The sequence below is a fragment of the Lagopus leucura genome, unplaced genomic scaffold (assembly GCF_019238085.1).
Source record: "Lagopus leucura isolate 7727_CA_CO unplaced genomic scaffold, USGS_WTPT01 Super-Scaffold_100027, whole genome shotgun sequence".
NCBI classification, from domain to species: domain Eukaryota; kingdom Metazoa; phylum Chordata; class Aves; order Galliformes; family Phasianidae; genus Lagopus; species Lagopus leucura.
The window spans coordinates 2,008,183-2,029,802 of NW_024962278.1; the positions used below are offsets into that span (position 1 = coordinate 2,008,183).

The 21,620-nt window shown below is 35.8% G+C and overlaps 2 protein-coding genes across 2 annotated transcripts in view; one reads left to right on the top strand and one right to left on the bottom strand.

Annotated features, from left to right (window-relative positions):
* DOCK2 (dedicator of cytokinesis 2) overlaps positions 1-21,620 on the bottom strand; it is a 155,205-nt gene that overhangs the window by 71,998 nt on the left and 61,587 nt on the right. The window lies entirely within an intron of this gene.
* On the top strand, positions 14,239-21,214 carry INSYN2B (inhibitory synaptic factor family member 2B). The gene is made up of 3 exons (XM_042880727.1): positions 14,239-15,593; positions 17,407-17,481; positions 20,572-21,214. The coding sequence occupies exons 1-3, from the start codon at positions 14,254-14,256 to the stop codon at positions 20,756-20,758; spliced, it is 1,602 nt and encodes a 533-aa protein (XP_042736661.1). The 5' UTR covers positions 14,239-14,253; the 3' UTR covers positions 20,759-21,214.

Genomic DNA, 21,620 nt, shown 5'->3' on the forward strand with positions numbered 1-21,620 from the left:
AACTAGCAAAAACAATCCACGCTACTCCTTTTTTTTTTTTTTTTTTAGCAGCTGAAACACGGAGATAAAGTCAAACTGCTGCAGTGAGGAGCCTGGTGCTATTCCTGATATTTATATGTATGCTGCTGTCAAAGTGCAGCATACAGTTTGGCAGTTCTAATTGTCATTTGTCCCTTTCCAAATTAAGAACATTGAACTGGTACTCTGTAACCAGTTTAACTTTGTAAAACTAGCAATAAAACCAGATTAGAAATTGAAAGAGGTATAATGCTGTTGTGTTTATTGCTTTTGTTAAAGAAGGAACATTTCTCTTTATCTCCGTATTTGTTATGCCTCTGATATTACCTGCATGTGTCTCCTGAACAGTTTTACAAGGATTTTTTTCTATGGTTGGTTGCTGCAATAAATAACGTGTGGGAACATCAGTATATATCTAACAAAACGTACAAAAGGAGGGCTATGATTTGAACTACTGCAACCTACACCTTCACTAAACGCAATTCCAAATTAATACTATCATATCCAGTGTCAGTTTCAGAAGTAAACTACTGAAATTTGTCATGGTATATAGGATATAGAATTTACACCTGAAGCTATTTCTGAGGAAATAAAGTAATAATTTTAAATTAAAAAAAAAAAAAAGCCTATAATTTTCTGAATATAACCTTGTTGCAGAGGCACTAATGTGATGTACTGCTTGTAAGGCATGAGGATTAAAGGAAATAACTGCTATTAAATTACTGGCAATGCTATGACAGCCCCCAGGAAGACATCCCAGAGATACAAAATACAATAAAGATGTTCTTCATTCCTGAAACACCAAAGTAGGGCTGACCATATTACACTGTCAATATGCAGACTGCTCTTTTCTTTTCAAACTCAGTAACGATGTCACAGTCATGTGAAATACTCACTGCATAGGCTGTTCTGTACTGTCTTTAGAGGAGTCTTGGAGAGCACAGAGAAAGAGATTTTATGACAGTTACTTAAAGTGATTAACTTACAGACTACTTTTTAGGGATTTGCCATCCTATGAGGAACACGATTCTCAGTTTATTTGTAGACTTTGCTAAGTATCTAAGTATGTATCTTCCTGTCTGTTTTGAAGTTTACTGCCTTCCCATGTGGAAAACTCATTTCAGACTACAAGGTATTTTTGAGAACACTTATTTCCATCTAGTTTTTGAGTATGCATATTTCAATCTTCACAGCTCCCGGACACCTTAAAAATGTGAGCCTCAGAAAGGACTGAATTTCAAAACAACACTGAAAGAAAAACTGGTGCCTCAACAACTCAGGGCAGTGCAGATTTACTACAGAAATGATTATCAGTAATTAACCTCTCTAAAAATAACTTTGTTAACTAAAGCAAAATTTGCATTCATACCAGTTGTAAAAGCAGATGTAAGCTATCTGATTTAAGGCCAAGAAGTTGCGGTGGTTTGAGATGAGTGCTTTTGCCCTTGGCATCACTCGGACATTTGCTTTTGTTGCCCAGAGAAATTACATGTTAATTTCTTCAGCGAGGCTTAGAGACCTTTGTGTTTAAAGGTTTTAGTCTCTCTGTTAGTGACCAATCAGTAGATTATAAAAGTGTGATTGATATCCTGCGTGTTCTGTCACCTCAGAAATGCAATATCAGGAAGACAGTAAAATGCTCATCTACACTTCTGTGACTGTTTTAAAAAATCAGATTGCAGCTCTTCTCTCTTAAAGGACTTGAAGACAGACTAGGCACAAGGCCTGCTTGATTCTAGCTGCCTTCAAAAAACACATATTGAAGTATCTCACCCTCTTCCTGCCATTGTATGTCTTCTTCTTAATTTTCCTATAGAATTTATCATCTTGTTAAATGCACCAGAAACAACTCATTATCTTACTACATATCTCCTACTACTTATCTCCTAAAGTATGCAGCTGTACCTTTTCTTCCTCTTGTTTCTATGTGAATAGTACATACCATGCTGAAAGATCCATAGTTACTGAGTTTCTGCCCCAGCTTTAGAGCTCTCTGGTACCTCAATAAGATCCTCTAACTGTAGTCTCCCTCTATTTATGTCAGCATTCTAAAACTAATATTAAGAGATTTTGCAAAAACTATCAACATTCAGAGCTGAACGCTTCACACACCTCGTTCACAAGCACAGGTACACAGCAGACAGAAAAACTGTAAATCCACCTCCATAGTATGTTTTTCAACTTGTCACCCTCCACACTTCAGTCATTAAGAGCCTTTGGGTTCCAGCTGAATGCCCAGCCCTGTTCAACTTGTGCCTTTTTCACCATACTGGATTCACAAATTAAAAAGCTGCCAATAAAAATAAGCATATTTTTTTCCTAAATATCATGGGGCAAAGCACTTATTTTTGTACACTTAGAAATTGTTAGTACTGACACAATTTAAAACTCTCCTTACCTGAGTCAGCAGAAATCAAAGGATAAAAGAATAGTATTTTATTAAAATGGGATAAACAAATCATCCTCTTGCCTTACCCCAGTGGGACCGAATTTGAATGATTTGCCACCCTACTGCTTTGAAGAATTAAAAATACTTAGCCATAAATATTTTGAAATAATGCTGCCCATGGCAATAATGTTCTAACTTAGAATTCATACCTCTAGCAAACTGAGTTGCAGCACAGCTTACGTTCAGCGCCTGGGGCTCTTAATAGTGGGTGTGCTGGAAAGCATACAGAGCAATTGCAAGGCAACAGTAGTTTCTGGCTGCAAATAATTAACTGCAGTGCTTTATTTTCAAATCTTCTCCTAACAAATATTAAGTAATCAGGAAAACAACTTCTCTCTACCTTTAGAAAAGATAGCCAGGCAATAACTACAATTTATTTTTAAAGGCACTTGTACTGCATAATCTGGACACCTCACAAGCAACACTGAACTATATATAGGACATTAAAATAAAAAGGACAGAAGTGGGCTATAAAATGACAGAATAAAATCACAGAGAACTGAAGGTACCAGCTGGTGAACAAAACTGAAAGTATGACTGTAAAAATTTGTCTTCAGAGTTTTCCTGAAAGCCTACACAATGGACAGTATGGAATAGATACTGAAATCTGCAAATGCAAAACCAAAGGGAGTTGCTAAGGGGCAAATAAATAAGGAACATCAACGAGTTTTCTATTATGTATTCCTTGTTATTTAACTGCATCCATCATCATATATGCCAACATTGTCACATTTACCTCACATTTACATTGAGGTAAAATAACTCATAGAAGATACAGACAATAAGGAAAGGTTTCCCTCTTACTCTCCGTTCTCTCAGATTCCTCTCAAGATCAGATAATTTCAGCTTATTCACTTCAGGAGTGAAACAAAACAGAAGTTTTACACGAATCCCAGCTAACAATCACATCAACACTTATATCACTTATTCATATCACAAAAATTGAAAGAGAAGGCATTCCAGATCACTAGATTGCTTTAGCAGGCTGCACTAAGATGGATAAAACTTGAGAAGAGATTCCTCTGATACTGAAAAGCAGCCATGATCATAATTGATACCAGATTTTTGTAGGAGTCCTCCACCTGCAGCTTTTCTCATCAAATAATAGAGAGGCTAACAGGAAATGCCCTTCTCTGTATATACCTGCCAAAGTCAATCAGTATAATTTCCATACCTCCAGCAGTAACTGTCAGCCAATTTCTGGTAATCCAGTCTCTAACCTGCCATAACTCAATTCCCTCACACTGAAATACTTTTCAGAACCAGAAGGTTAGAAATATCTACAGCAAGGTATATTTAGCCTAGTACTTAAAAATTGCAACTAATGAGAGCAAAACGTACCGTCATTTGCATTTCTGATGTTACCCACTAGCCTGCACAAGTGGAGGTAAAAAAGCCTCAAGATGCAGATTTTAAATTCCAGATGTGTTATCACGATGAGACACAAGCTTTCTGCACAGGTTTACATTCTTTCATAGGAACCCCAGAATCATGGGAGAATGTGTTTAAGCAAGAACCTGCATGCTTTTTTTCTTTTACCATCTCCCAACATATGCAGGATGTTTAATATGTATGTGACAGTTGTCTCTTCCATATGGTTCACCGAAGGTAAAAAAAATTCTGTAGTGACAGAAACAATTAAGTGCAGAAGACCAGCAACTTCCTTCTCTTTTTAAATGATTTAGGTTAGAAATAGTCTTCCCTCAAATTCAGATTTCGTGCATGCATCCCACATATGTAAAGTTCATTCTACATAGTAGAGACATACAATTTCGTTATGGTCTTTTCAAAATCCTGAAGCACAGCAATGACAATTTCATGAAGTTTTCATAGAAGGAGGCTTTTTTTTTTTTTTGTTACATACTTTGCCTTACTGCATTCTGCATGTTTATTTTTTCTCAAGGGCACACAGTCACTCTCATAACCATTAATTAACTGAAATTTAACCTAATATGCAATACTATTTTCCTACTATTTGAATTTTAGTTTTAACCATATATATTCCTACCTAAAGATTCTGCAGCTCATAAATAAACACAGAAGAAATCATATTCAGTATATACAAGTGGGACAGAGGTCATGTTTCCTTTTTGTAAAAGGAGCTTTACATGCATCAAGATAAAAATAATCCCATTAAGGAAATAATGGCTTCTGTTTGTCCAAGTCAGCAAGACTGAAACCAAGAGACGCCTACTCTCAGTGTGCAAAGAAGAGGAACTCAAATTTAAATAAATATTGCCAAAGTTAAACTGAACGGATATACTCCGCAACAGCAATCTGAGTTTTTGTTTATCTGCCCCTATGCAGCTGGACTTTCAGTGAACATTTACCAACTACGCGTTGAGCCATTTTAAAAGTTAGCACTGCATGCTGCAGCAACGTGCAAACATGCTGAAGGTGGGCTGTAAGAAAGGACAGATTATTTAGCACGGTCTGTTGCAATTGCATGAGGGGAAATGGTTTCAAACTAAAAGAGGAGAGATTTAGGCTGGATATAAGGAAGACATTTTTTACGGTAAGGGAGATGAGACATTGGAACAGGTTGCCCACAAGTGTAGTGGATTCAAAGTCAGGCTGGACGGAGCTCTGAGAAACTGGATGGAGCTGTAGGTGTCCCAGTACACTGCAGGGGAGTTGAGCTAGATAGCATTTAAGGGACACTTCCAACTCAGTTCTAGGATGATACAGATCTCTGTGTAATACAAGATTCTCACATTAAATGAATCCCTGAAAAGATCAGTGTGGAGCAAGCACTCTGAAGAAGCATGATTTTCTTAATGAGGTAATCTACTGTAAGAAGTTCATCAATTTTTGTTGCTCTGAGGATAGTAAAAAAACAAAAAATCCAGAGGAATGATGGGAAGGGACTGTATTACTGAACCAGCATTAGACACTTGAGATGGACTGGGTTTACTCTTCCTCTGTCTAGAAAAGTTGTAGACTAAGTAAACAAGTGTTGTAGACGCTTTATAAGAAGAAGTTCAGAACAGAAATGAAGGAATGTTAACCTTAGGAAATAAAGTTTTGAATAAAACAAGCTCAGAAATTCAGACAAACATATGACTTTGGAAGATATTTCTGTCTTTTGTTTGATATTCCACTAGTTGAAACAACACACACTAGACTGGCAGGGAAATAAAAAAAACTACAGAAACCACAGGTGATATAGAGACAATCATTTGGTAATACATGAGAAACTGATATTTGAAAGAACAACAAGACCTCAGAAGTATCAATTAAGGTACTGGATATCAGGAGAAAGGTGCCAAAGTCTTGTATTCAATATGCATTATATACATACGTCAAAAAGTAAACCAGTAATGCCTCCTATTTATTTCCTTGGAAAATGCAACAAAGAATGCAATAATATTAATTGATAGAGAACATTCTCACCTACAAAACGTTCTTTTTCAACACAGTCACCACCGTTGGCTATGCATTTTTGCCAGTGATGAACAAGAGCCTGCGTGCAGTGCTCATAAAAATCTGCAGGAAATGTGGTAGCGAGAAGGCAAACTGTGACCCTTTAAATGTAGGTTTAGATTGCTGCTCAGGAGATACATTAAGTTTAGTTGCTGGCTTACTTGTTAAACCTACCCACTGACGGAAAAGGGTAAGAGATAAATGTTATTAATTAGAGTGGTTCTAATCAAAGTATTGAGGCCTGCAAAGCAATAATCTCTGACTGCATGTCTACCTACGCACAGGCTATCTATATATCCATATCTACAGATGCGCATATGTTGGTGTTCTGTAAAGCCTGGATGTAAATGTACAGTAATTTAAGGTGTAACATGTATGTCTACACTTTTACACAATCAGAAAGTACTTCCAAATATTTTTTCAATGAACAAGAAAATAGTAGAATACCATATTTATACACAAAAAAGCAGTGAAATTTTATGATATGAACCAGCTATTTGGGCACTTTCCAACTCACCAACCTGTCACATTGGATAACTTCCATCTCCCTGTAAGCACTCAAGCATTTCTTCAAGAGAAATTTCCCAGTTTTAAGTACAGCTACCTCTGTAAACACTGCCAAAAAAAAAAAAAAGGGGGCTTCTAAGCTGTTTATGTAGGACTGAATTTATTCATTTGTAATCAGTAAAAGTTTGTTTAGATAATCTCTCTACTATAAATTTTGAATTGACAACCACTAACGCTCCAAAAGAGCTTTTTATAATCCATGAAATCTGTGTTTTTTATAATCTATAAAACCTTTTGTTCCCAAACACCAATGGGCTCTATCATCTCATGTATTCAGATAAGGTAGGTTTGGTGTTTAGTTTTGTTTTTTTAAGTAAAATAACAGAATTTCAAGTAGCGTAGTTCTCAAAATTATGTTAATAAATAAATGAAAATCCTCACTGTTTTTATTTTTCACTGCATCTTCAACACTTCATGCAGAAAGGCATCACGTCATCTCAAGCAAAGTATAGCCAAGCCAGGGCCCATTTGTATTCCTAAAACTTGCTCAGCCAAGACCAATTTTTTTTCTCCCAAGGGTAAATACCATAGCACCTTCCCTACCTTGTCTCACCAGTCTGAAGTAATCTTCAAACCTTGCTGTTCTATTGCTCAGAGACAAAATCCTATAATCTCTCCCACTGCTAAAATCTTCTCTTTTTGAAGTTAGAAAGTTGTTGCATCATTATTACTGATCTATAGTAAATTCTTCTCTATGTGTGTCCCAATCCCAACTTTAGGTGGTTCACAAAACCTACAAGCAGGATTTGAATAAATAAATAAATGTGGTCTTTGGTGCTCAGGTACGGTTTGTTCAGCATTACTGAAGCCACTGCAGAGGGGAACCTTTACACACATACAGGAATACAAACAGAGATCTGTGGCATTGCTCACGGTCAGAACTAGATTTCCTATGTATTCATCAAAAAGAATAAATAATGAAACACAACCCAAGACAACGTGTGCATTGGAGAGATCTCCAGACACAAAACTACGCTACACAAGTTATTTCATCTCTCTCAATAACAAATGTATTCACCTTCATGGACAGCATTTTGCTTTATTCTGCAAGACTCAAAGAAATAAGACTCCTTGCTGTGACTGATGAACATCCCTGTACATGTAGAGGTCATTTAAAAAATTGCTCTCAGCAGCTTCATGTGTCCTCCTTTCTGTCAGCTTTTTCCTGTATTTCATCACAGTAGGCAATTTCGTACTGTAGGGGAATTGTTTTTAATTTGTAGGCTCTGCACCTTTCATACATTTTCAGTTGAAAATATTTCCCTCACAAGCCTGCTTGCAGTTTGTCTATACTCTAAGTACATCTTCATCCATTCTCTTACGGAAGAAGCTATGTAAAATATTTGTTAAAACTTCTATTCTTAAAGGCTTTTTTGGGAGAGAATTTCAATTTCAGTTTAGAATTTCAAGATAATTCTTCTGTTTCAATCCCAATGAGATACTGCAAGCAAATGTTGTGAAAGCATTAAGATCTGCATACGAAGTTACTCACTGCATGACAGACTGTCCTGGTCATGTATAATTTTTGCAAGCAACAAATATTTGTTTTCCACATGCTGTCTTTGAAAATTAACACCATAAAAGAAGGAAATTAAGCCTCACTTGAGACTAATTTCCTCAGCAGCTTTTGAACATTTGCAATTTGAAAGAAAAATGGTGACTGGAGAATAATGAGACAGGGATATTTCACATTAACATCAGTGCTTAAAGGTGGTGACTTCCTCTATTCAGTGTATGCTGAAAAAATTAGGTACTGCTTATTTTGTAGGCTTGAAAGGCAGAAAAAATCACTGCACAGTTTCTAAATGGTCGAAATAAGACTAAAAATCTCCTGAACATTAAAAAGTTGTCATTTCAGAATTCTGCCATTTTGGAATTAAGACTGAAGCTCTAACAGAATAAATATGGGTAACTTTTAAAACATTAAATTAATTGATATACTGTGAATAAAATCACTACAGAAACATAGAATCACTATATTTAGAGAGGCCACATCAAGGAAACTGAAGTTGCCTTTGGCTGTAGTTTGCAGGGTTCAGAGGCTTTTCTGAAAATGCTGATGTTGTGGCTTTCTACGTGTTCCAAAAGCGAAGCTATCAAGCACAGCCACACAAAAGGAGGCCACAAATGTTCTTCAGCTTTCACTAAAATTCCCAGTCCTACTTTCTTTATAGTTTTTAAGAAACTTCTATGAAACTCCCAGAATTTGTACTGATGTTAGAGACACCTCCTGACAACAGCGCTTGTCCACCATTTCCTCTCTCCATCTGACCAAAGAGAAATAAATTCCAATCAGTATAAGCCTTTTTTTTTTTTTTTTGCCCCTTGCTAATTTCACAAACAAATTACTCTGCTAAAAGATCAAGTCAAGCATTTTGCTTAAGGAAAGCAAATAGATCCTTGGACAACCTGAAAGCATCACTAAAGTCTTTCAGAAGATCAAACAAAATAGTGAAGTTAACAAACCAAAGATCCCCCTATCTGAAAGGAATGGCTTAGCTGAGAAATTTGCACTACAACGATAACAAATTAATACAGCTAGGATTTGATTTCACTATCACCATTAGTTTTAGTAACTATTAAATATATTTAAACTACCTTAAGGAATATAACTCCTATGGCAGGTAACTGTGAAGTGTTACACATTTTTATCTGTATTTTGTCCTTTTTTAAAAACAAACAAACAAACAAAACTATTAATGAATGTTCCCAGGCATGACAGAAGATGTCTAATAGCACCTTCCAGCAAATTCTGGAGTAAACTTTGCAACAGAATTGTAACACTGGACTTGAACAGCACCCTACATAGCTAGGTGGCTAACAGCTTATACCTGAAGAGATATATTTCAGCTTGGGTCAGTACTCAAGCTGATCCAAGTCCATGAAAAAACACATAGGAAAAAAAAATTAATCACACTGGTTTAAATTACTAATATGTTTAATTTATTAGTAGTTAGAAGTCCCAACCAATGTTCATCCCCTATGCTGCTTGTACCCTAACTACTTGCATTCTGTGCAAATAATTAGGGTACATCTCTTTGCCTAAAACATCAAAATCCACTGCTTGATTTTAACCATCCTATAAAACACATGATGCATCTGTCTAAAGAAAACAAATATTCTTTTCCCAGATATTTATCCACCAAGAAAAGCACTTCTAATGAAGATCAGCATTGTCGCATACTTGCAGCTGCAGGTTTTCACCAGTATCCTAATATAACAGGATCAATCCAAATGAACAAGTCTCTTACACATACTATAAAGTATTCTGTATAAAACACCAATGTTGTTCAATGTTGGTCCTTTCATCAAGCCATGAGCAAGTCACAACTCCAGCTGAATATACACGAACACTTTCACATCTTAGCACATAAATGCTTCAAGAAAGCATTCTTGAAGCATTCTATCTCCTAAAATCCTATGAAATTCCCTTCTAAAAGATGGTAAGATTCAGACAGGAAGAGGATGAAAAGTAACGCATCAAGAAAAAGATGAAGCACATTTCTTATACTCCCAGAATGCCTGTGGTGCTAAAAGGGACACTGAGAACATGCAAAAAGTAACAAGAGCATTAGTGTTCCTGAGTGCTGGAACCAGGCATTGTAATACCTGATATGACAGTTCTTTGTGGTTACAAAATATTGCAGCATCCATAACTGGGAAAAAAGTACACTTAAATATCTGAGGTCAGCATTTATTTTCAAATTCATTGACAGGTGGGTTTTTTTTGTTTTTTTGTTTTTTTCTTTTCTTGTATAATCTGCAGAGATTGCTACAAGATGTTCACATAATGACTTCTATCATTCTATTCTAGCCTTGCAAAATCTCCTGGTAACCTGATGCTACTATAAAAGAGCCTTCTATAAACGTGAAAATGACATTAAATCAGAGGTGAAACTATTAGAAATAATTCTGCAGTCCACTGGACTGTGATGAATTTGTCTCTGCCCTTACTGAACATAAAAATGCTAAAAAAATAATAGCACCATAAACTCCACTGGGGTTTCTTATGTAATAAAAATTAAATCCGTTCATTAAAATTCATCCTAGAATGACTTACTACAACTGTTGCCCTAGATGTTACCTTTGAGAGAATACTAAAAAAAGAAAAAATGGAGCAACATTAAGAACTTGGAAAATTAAATAACCACTAACATTCATAGGCTGCTCCAAAAGTAATGCCTCCTATTTATTTCCATGGAAAATACACCAAATAATGCAGTAACATTAATTGATAGAGAACATTCTCACCTACAAAACGTTCTTTTTCAACACAGTCACCACCGTTGGCTATGCATTTTTGCCAGTGATGAACAAGAGCCTGCGTGCAGTGCTCATAAAAATCTGCACCTGTGGAGATGGACCACAGTTGTAACAGCTGAAACACACTGCTCACCTCCTCACTGTGCTCACATCTACTGCTTGATCTCTACCAATGTTCAACAAACACTGATGAATGCCAGTGGGTACCATTTTTTCCACATGGAGGAATTCAGTTTCACCTCTTTGATTCACATGGACTCCCATGTCAGACACTACTGTCTCAGACTGCCCCTCTGCTGCCTTCCGTCACACAGCAACACAATGTAATGGAATACTGGCAGGAAGGTTCGGTTCAACCTCTACTGCTGTGCAACCAACACAGTAAAACTGGAGACATTACATTCAGAGCAGCCCTTGTGTTTTGTACTTTTAGATTTAAAATTTTAATTAAACTTTGGATAAAGTATTTTTCATCGAGCTCTGAAATTTTAATGTAGTAACGTGACGAAGCAAACAAAAATATTCCTCTAGCAGCATATTACAGAAAATAGGCTTTACACAGGATTAAAAAAAACAAATCAAATATGACGAAGTCACTCAGTCACTACAGCCCTATCAAGTATCATTGCATCGGAAATGCTGAAATTCATCTGTTTAATCTTTGGTAGGTGGACCATCAAGGTGGCAAAATAATCTAGAGTGAACAAGGAAGTTTGAAGTGCTGATGCTCATTAAGGAAGGTGATTATACTAATCGTTTTCTTGCCCTCATAAAATGCTTTTAGCCTAGTGATTTACTTGCTTCTTAACAAAGTCTGTTGAGATTCCTTTTCCCAGAAACACTAAAGTAGAATACTACTGTCACACTGTCATTAAAAGAAATAAAAAATATTTTTTAAAAAGAAGTCAAGCAAAATGGAAAATTAAGGTGTCATGAAGGACATGTAAATGAAGGAATATAAAAACCAGATAAAATATTTAACTTTTCCCTCAAACTGCAACCAGTGAATGAGGAGATTGGAAGCAATCCACTGTGTGATTCAGGAAAAAAAAAAGCAAAACCAAACCAAAACAACAACAACAACAAAAATACAACAGAAAACCACCAAACAATTCAAAGGCATTTCCTGAGATCTGTGAGCAGCTGCCTGAGGAAGGGAAGGAATAGGAGGGCTGAATGCAAGGTCAGTCATGAAAACCTGGCATCCATTACTTTAATTGGGAATTAAAGTAGTCTCACATTAAAGCAGTCTATCTGCCTGGAGCAGCTGTGGTGGGACATAGGGAATGTTACTGCAATATTTGGATAGATTCTCAAATAAAATTGTAAAAAGGCTCCAGTAATTAGTAAACAATATGAGAATTCAGATCTTGGCACTGAACTTTGTTTGCAGTAACAACTTGATGTTTTTATTGTATTAACTTGTTTACACTGAATAAGCAGCATGGCAATTTGAGGTACGTGGTATCATGAAAGTATAACTTGTATTACTGTACATATTTGTTTACTGATATCTTTTGTGACATTTGTCTCTGCACTGAAATCATCTGATACTTTCACTTTCTTCTAAAGCTTCATAATAGAATGGTATTGTATTATTAATTTGCTTAAATTATATTGCTTGAAATGACGTGGGGCTACATAAATTTGTTGATTACACTGTGATAAAATACCTTTCCCAATACATCCAGCTCATTAAGTCCCCTAAATTAAAGATGGTAAAGTTTGTGCAATGCTTAAAAAAAACGTTAGGCTAAGACAATAAAAGTACAAGTAATTAAACTGCCAGTTGAACACAAGTATAATTTCATGCTGGGAATTTAGTCACAATATTAAGCATCTCTGTAATCACAAAAGTAAATCTCTTGGGATTATTAGAAATCCTGTGGTATATTTCTCATATTTTGCACAAATTTATTTTATTAGCCCAATTCTATTCTATTCCAGCAGCTAGCTTAACAGTCTATCATTGTTGCATATTCTGAATTTCAGCCCAAAATGCTGTGGAGGAGAACATTTGAAAGCAAGTCCATAGCACAGATGATTTTGGTGAGAATCAGCTACAGCTGGAATGAAAAAGTGCTGACTAAAAAAAATACAGTACACTATTTTGATCAAGACAATATGTGATATACCTGTATGTTCTAATTCAGGGGGCCATCATGAGTCTACATTTGTAACAATAGGTTGCCAGCAAAATTCTATCAAAAATCTATCGCAAAAAATATTCAAGTAAGATTCCTCATGGCCTATGTGATTGCCAGCTACATGTGAAAGTGTCTGCACACGGATTGAGAAGTGCAAGATAGCTTTTACAGTTGGTGCCTTTATATTCTCTTACTTCAGCACTAATACATCACATATTCATTAGCAATGCTGCTATACGTGCATTTCTCATACCGTAATGCACCACACATCAACAAGTGGGTCACGTTCTTAGAAGGAAACAACAATACTCTGCATCCCTTCAGCCACTGAAGCATGTATCATTGGTGTATTATAGTGTGACTAGCTGAATTGAAGGAAACATCAGTGTTTTGTATCCATTTTTGGTTGTTTTATGACATTTCATATGAGGTGCTCCAAATTAAAAAAAAAAATAACTTTCAGTTTCTACTAGAGATCTCGCTGTCAAAGTTACAAAACTACAGGAGATTGAGTTGTTAGAGACAGTAGAACAAGATCGTATCTGGTGATTTGTTCATCTACAATTGTTGTCTTTTTACTTCCAGGAAATATGTCATTCTGCATTTGCTGGTTATTCAGATTGGACCACTCTTCTGATGCCAAAGTATTTACAAGACTTTCCCAGATGACACAGTACCTCGGATACAGTTGGCCTGTTTGCAAGAACTGAAGTAACGACTACACATAGTAATGCTTCTTACTGAACCCTGCTTGATGCTATGTTTTTATCTGGTCACAAGTGGCTACATTATTTTGAAGTGTTAGTTTAACTTTCAACAGTAAAAACACGGCTGAAGAGGAAAATTTTCTTAAGAAAGCAATTCAGTTTGTTATTAATTAATATAATTTCATCAGTAAAACTATGCACTGGAAATGAAAGTGCCCCCAGAATTTGCAACGTCTGTTTAGTCAGGATGCATTTAAGACGTATGACTAATCTGTCATATGAAAAAAAAGCTGGATTGCTATAATGGAGAGGTGACTGACAACTAAGAGCCATCGGGAAAGCCATAAGACACAATGTGACCTTTAAATGAGTTAACTGTAAGCATAGCTGTCTATTGCAATTCTGTAAAATGAAGAATCGTGTTTGCTTCAGAAGACTTTCTGCATTTTCCAGCTACAATAAATCTTTCTTTACATTTTATATATAATATCTTTACCTTAGTGTTCAATCTAATGAGCAACTAAATTTGAAAAAGAACAAGAAGAATGAAATGCTTATCTTGTTCATTAGCAAGGTGTTCATTTGAATCTAAGGTATACAATCATATGACAGGGTTCAAATGACAAATGTAATGTGCTTCTTTGCGACCCATTACTTGCAGACTTTAAATTGTGATTCAATGGCCCAGCAAAACATGAAAGTGCGCCCAGTGCTACTGAAGAGAAACAGTCTGGATTCATTTGATTTTATGAGGCAGCCACATCACCGCAGAAGCAAATCTCAGCAAGTTCGTTTCAAGGATGATGGTATCAACACAAAGACAGTGGATGTCACTGATCTGGATAATAATCCTGCCCAAGACATTGCATTAATGATTGAAAATACAGAAATATCTCAACAACACAAATTTTTGTTACAACCTCCATCTTTTCCAAAAGCTCAGAAGGGGCTTCAGAATATTGCCATACAAACATCTCCTAGCCTCAGGAAACACTTCCCTGTTTTTAGAAGAAAAAAGCTGCTGGTAAGCAAATCACTAACAGAAATGCCAAGTGAGACTAAAGACTGCATGCCAGTAAATGACAATATTTCTGAACAAGACATTATGTCTTCAGACTTCTGTTACTTAAGAATAAGTAGCCATTTGGAAGATGGATTCAGGAATAGTAAAGCGGATGGTCAGTCAAGTCAAAGACTGCCAGAAGCACAAAAAAATGGACATATCCAAATCCACGATTCCTCAGTAACAGAAAAGACAACTGCTTCTACACAGGTGCCTGAATACATTCATGTGAATTTTCCACAAAACAGTGATACTTCCATGGATGCATCAGACACGACCATGAATTTAAATAATTTACTGCATTCTTCTAATTCTTCTACTATCATAAATTGTAATGAAAACAATGAAACCAGCATGCTGTCATCTATTCCTGAAAAAATATACCCTTGCCTAAGTGATTCCACTAACGGCAATGATTGTAATCCTCATTCTGATTCTTGTGAAACAGCTAACAGTGATCCTGAGTTGCTTGTAGTCAGCAAAGACACAAGCAGTAAAGAAACTACTCCATTATCACCTCCATCGAATCAAAGTTCATCTCCTTGTTTCCTCAGAAGCTATCTACAGACAGTAGAGAATAAAACAGACTCCAGCTGTGTGACAGTAACAAATGATGATCACACAGTAATGTCATCGACCAGCAGTAATGCATCAAAATCTGTTTCTTCAGTTAGTACTGAAACTGAGAAAAATTCTACTCTGTCTGATGTTTCCCAATGTAATGGCTCTTTAGAAGGATTTCACACGAAGTCTTATCTGCCAAGGAATGAAATAAAACCACACATCAACAAAGAGATTAGTGAAATAAATCAAATTCATTTGACACATGGTGAACTATGTGCTCTACAAGGCAAGCTGCAGTCTGTAGAGGAATCCTTGCTGTCAAACCAGGAGAAGATTAAAGTCCTTTTGAATGTAATTCAAGACCTTGAAAAATCCAGAGCCCTCAGTGAAGGGTACGGTGCATTTTAATATCACAAATTCATCAAAAACCTGAAGCAGATGTTATCGCTCTTTTAACCTTTGCTACTATATGTTTTCTGTTAAATACTCAAAGATGAGTTTGCAGAAATAATCTCATTCAGTTTTTGAGAAGTTTGAGCCTTTACAGAAAAGCAAGTCTCTTTATAGGTTGGCTTTAATTATCACTGCCTTTAGTAAACTGAGCGGAAGTTTATGAGCACTCCATGTTGTTTAGATTTATGTTATCAGGTACAATGCCAGCACACAGCTGACAGTCTCCATCTAGCTAACATCTCTCTGCAGCTGAACAACAAAAACCCAACAGTCTAATGTACTAAGTAATATAACAAATCTACGGCAAGTCAGCTTTCTCTGTCAAGGTCGGATATGCATTTAGTGCCAAAACAGACCATTGCTGAAACAGTTCATATCAGCAAAACCATGCTTCTGTTCAATATTAATTCTGCTTTAGTGAGCAAGCAAAAAAATTAGTGGCCAGTGCACAACATCTGCAGGCTTTCGTTGTTGGGACTATGTTGTTGGTTACGTTTCGTTATATCACTTACAACATATCCACTTAAGGGGAAAGCCTTTAGAATTGAAAAAGGCAAAAGACCACATTAATTTTTTAAATTAATTTTATTAATTTAAGCTTAAGTGTGTCAAGAAATCTTTGCAGGAAGTGAAGGTCAGGGCTTAAAAGTTATTAAAGCTATGAACATGGAGCATATGAAGATTGTTAGCAAGACTCTTAGGAGTCTCATATTTTAGAATGACTGCTTTCTGCAGTATCAGTAAGAATGCATGATCTGTATTCAGTTTTAGTGAACAGTCTCATATCTATTAGCCAAAGCCACGACGAGTATTTATGTAACATATTCATGAATTATAAGTAATATCCATACTACCCACACAACTCATGTCAGAACACTCAGGAAGCAGATATATTCACATGACAAAGTACTATATTAAATATTTCTGTGGTCAAGTTACATATTACAAATATACTATTAATGCTCTTCAAGCCATTAACAACAGTTTCAGCTTACAGTAAATGTATCCTAGATGCATTTTAAAGTTGTCTTTCATGATAATGTAGTATTTCTATCAAAGAATTTTTATTTTCAGGAAAAAAACCAAAACAGCCGGAGTATCTTTCAAAGAAACAAGCAAACAAGAATTTTGTTTGCTTTTTCAATAAAACAGTGTGCAGTCTAGGTTATCGCACATATAGTTTTAGACACAACGTAGCTGGTTTAGTATGCTGTGCCTGGATGGGATGGAATTAATTTTTCCCACAACATCTCATATACTGCATAAAACAGCAGCACTCAGACACATAAAGTAAATCATTTGTGCACAACTGGTTGTGCATAAAACCAGATCCCTAATGTTAGCATTGTGTCACGTGTATCAATAGTATTTCCTGACTACAACTAAGGAATACACCTGGTAAGCTTGTTTGTGTCTGCAACACAGAAGGGCTGCCTTGAGATATTTGTGCAGGTTCAATTGCATGTAAGAGTCCAGAACATGACAATGACTTACCCACTTGATGAAAACCCAGGTCTTTGCGCACATTTTCATGTGGGTAGAACAGGTTTGTGTGGCTGTTCAAAAACTTAGCAGGATACGACAGACTGTGGTGACAATCACGTATGTCAAAATTTTCTTACAAGAAAAAAAATGGCAAAAAGCTATTTTCAAAGAATGCTTGAAGATTTGTTACTGCCTGGAAATATTTTATCATAGAAGTATGTCAGTGTACTTACAAATACACGTTACATGAACAACTGTTTGTTACAGGCGCAACTTCTACCACACCGGTCAAGACCTCAACAACTGCAGCACGTGTCAGAACACCGCATGTATAATTTACAGGTACCATGCCTTGCACAATTTTCCACTGACTGTATATCTCTCACAGATGTACAATGCTATGTCCTGCTCACAGCTGTAAAAGGTCTGATATCATCATCCCTGTTTTTTAAAAAAGAAAAGGGAATATGTGAGGAGCTTTTGTTGTTTCCTTTCTCCCAGATAAAGAACAGTTAGCACTGGTGTTATCAGAAGAAGATACTGTACTTCTGGAAATTCAAACAGAAACTTCCATCAAGGTTTCACAGCATTACTAGTATTATCATGCTTTTAAAACCTTTGAAGTTGTTTCTGATTATGAAATTCTGTGTATGTGTTAGATTTTTTGAGATAAAATTTGTCATACATTTGGATCTTGGAAAACATAAGCAGAACATTCTCCAAATACCATTATGCACCAGTTCTTGTCTGTGTAACGCAGAACAATGAACACGTCCCCCTTCTTACTTCAGCAAAGGCTTATTTATTATTATTTTGAAACAGAGCACTTTGAGTCTAAATTACTTTAACTACAGCATGAATTTGTACTCTGATGAACTTAGTAGTAGTGCGTTCTGCAAACTATACCAATTCCAAGTGTTGCATTCATATTAGCACAGAAAGTCTTTGGTTTTCTGCCCATTAGCAAAAAGTGAGGAAGTACAAACTCTCTGTAATACTGCACAAGTAGCTGGTCCTGTCAGCAATGGATTTTCTAGGACCTCAATCAATTGGTAAACACACTGTCCAGTCAATGCAAGCTCTATTATAAGTCAGAATACAAATGTTTAGCTATTTGATTCCATTATGTTGCATGGAATCTTCAAAGAATGCTGAACAATTGCAGCATAATCAGACTGGGAGCCCACCTTTCACCATTCCAGACTCCTCACAGTGCGGACATACTTTGTAGACTGAAGAGAATGAAAAGTTAAGATGTGCATATAGTCAAAATTTACCATATTATTTTTTACGCTTCGAATGAAAAGATAACAACTTTTTGTTGGATTTTACAGGAACACACATTACATAGAAATTCTGTAGATTTCATATAGAAATAACCCTTTACCACGGGATACCTTCTCTCTGCAGGAGAATAAACTATGCTTCTTATGCTGCCTTTTCAGTTTACACAGTTGCAATACAGGAAAGATCTTGAGTAAGGAGTGCAAATATATGAAGAACAGAAGAAACAGTTAAACACTGACGTGTCTTTTGGGATAGTACATACTTCTTAATGCTAAAATTGCCTGGAGGCTTGAAGAACACCACTTAGTAGAACAGAAGCAAGAACACAGATCCCGCTTCGAAGAATTATTGGTTTTAAGAGACAAAACATAAAACAGTAAGGAAATGTAATCATTTCCATTCTCATAGAAACGTCTCGTAAGAAGCAGCTACAAAAAAGTTTCTGAGTAACTAATATTTGATGTTCATTGCATTTTGAAGGAAGTATTTGTGTTTATCAGGTTTATTTTAAACAAATCCATGTAATGGGTTTTGTTTAGCCTAAAAAAATCCATATATGTATTTTTTCTATTTGCAGCATGACTGTTGTCTTTGAATATAGAACTAAATGTTTCACCCTGTGCCCTCTTCTCCTGCTCTTCAGCAACCTAAGTCAGTAGTGACTCAAATACAGCACAATGATGTGTTAGTGTCACTGAATCTTCCTCATCATACACAGCCTGAGGCAGTCAGTATACTAATCTGTACCTGTTAAAGAGTTGATTACATGAGTTACTGAAGGAATGAAGAACTTTTCAGTCTTACAGCAGAAGCAAATTTAGACCAGACTGTAAGTTTACCTTTATTACCTAATCAGCAGGGTTAGGTGCAGTACCTTGGGACTTCCAATCTAGTACATATCACACTACTGTTTTTATTATAATAAACACAGGTGGGACTGAAAACAAACAGTTACCTCAAAAATCAAGGAAAGTTATTAAATAGAGACTGAATTGATCTCTAGAGACAGTTTCTCCAAAATACAAATCTGAAACCTTAAAGCAGGTAAGGAAAAAGGAACAGAGGCTTTCCCTTTTTTTGGTTGTTTTAGTTTTTGATTTATAAAATAACGTTTCCTTCTCTGGTGTTCCTGACCTGTGACTAGTGAATAGTACTGTGTTTTAGCCCAAAGCTGATAAAATTGAACAGATGCATCTGATAATATTTTTTTCCTCCAAAAATGCTTGTATTATGAAAAATAAAACAAAAGGTCAGTTTCTTCTTGCTTTCCACTCCTGCAGCAAAAATCTATACTGCAGATAGAGCTGATACAAATCTCATTCCCCTTCCTAGAAAATGTGGAGATAATAAAGAAAAAGCACAGAGTGCAGACTCCTTTTTTGTTTGTTTGTTTAATTATACTGACTGCATCAAAATGCTCTTTTCCACATTGATTCTTTTGAGCCTTACTTTCTGTGCATATATTTGCTCTTATCATCTTGACTCTCATTCTACACCAGTAATAGTTATGGGCTTCCATACAGACATTGTGAGTAGAGTTCTACTTCCTATTTCCTCAGTAATTCAATTCATTTATTTCAAAGACTTATTTATTTAGGTTATTTCATACATATTTTTGTCCTTACTGGGGATGAACTTCTCACATTTAATATGTGAATGTTTTGAATTCATGACAGATACACGATTGAGTTAGGTAACAGAATGGAAATCTGAATGTTTAATGAAGTGCACTAAAAGATCAACAATATTGGAGTTCTTATCTCATGTAAAGAAAGAGGATTTCTTCAGAAAATATTAATAGATGATCTTATATTCAAGGCAGCAAAATACACTGCATTTTAACCAGGCTCTTATATTGAATGCCTCATTATAACAGAGCCACAGAATCATAGGGGTTGGAAGGGACTTCTGGAGATCTAGTCCTACCCCCTGCTAACACAGGTCCCCAGGTTGCAGAGGAAAGTGTCCAGAAGGGTTTTGAGTGTCTCCAGAGAAGGAAGCCGCAACTTCTCTGGGCAGCGTGTTCCACTTTTCTGTCATCCTCAAAGTAAACAAGTTCTAATGAAGAAACTATCTGTTCTAATGAAGTAAGCATTTAAAAAGGGAATTTTTCATTTATTAGCTCACATCTCTTCATTTTTCTAGTGTAGAATATGACTTCAGACAACAAGAAGGAAGATTTCAACAGATTTTGAAAAGGCTGGATCATGCAGAGCAAAATCCAGCTTCAGGTTCGCCTCAGAAGCCGTCATTTGATCATCCACTTCACGAGAAAAAGGAGTTGAGAAAGAAAACAAAAAAGGTGAAAAAAAAATGCTTCTGGTGGATTTGACTTCCTTACAGATCTTAAACTGAAACAATTTTTATATTTCAAATGACAGTAGAGCAAAAAGAGGTTTGGAAGCACAGAATTGAAAACACACTATTATGAAATCGCTAAAGAATATTTAATTGAGTATCAAATCAGAAGAATTATATCACTGAATAAAGACACATGAAGGGACTGTTTCTGAAGAAGAAATTTAAGTTTTCTTCTTTTTTCTTTTCCTGTGATGCTCACATTCTTTGTAAAGACATTTTTGTTCAAGTTTCAAAAAAAAAAAAAAAAAAAGACAAGACAATGGTAGTCAAACCTGCGGACTTCATTTCATATTAAGCAACACAAACTAAAGAAAAGGAACTTCACTGACCTTTAAACAGACTGCATAATCAAGTATAAGTCCAGGGGAATCTCCTCAGAGGAGATAATTACAATTATTTCACATCTGCAGTGAAATATATTGGTTGTTGTCATCTACAATTTAACCATAATGAAGAATTTCAGGTTCAAGTTTTATTCTGTTCTTATATCAGTTCAATTTGAAAAGGAATTATTTCAAAGTATGTCATTTAATAGACTTCTTGTTAAGTATATCTTAAAAAAAAAAATATATATATATATATAGTAATTCTAGATCTAATTTCTTTCCTAAATGAGGTCCAATTAGATCTATTTTAGTTTTAAGCATCTCCAGTGATGGAGAATTCATAACATCCAAGGGCAGCGTTTTCCAGCATTTGTCCATCTCCACAATGAAAAGAACATCTGATTAGATTTTACTAAGTTCTGACTTGTACTCATTACAACTTGCTCCACCCCAGTGCACCTTGGCCTGATGAATAGAGAGGAGTAGCCACTTTTGCTTTTGTACTGC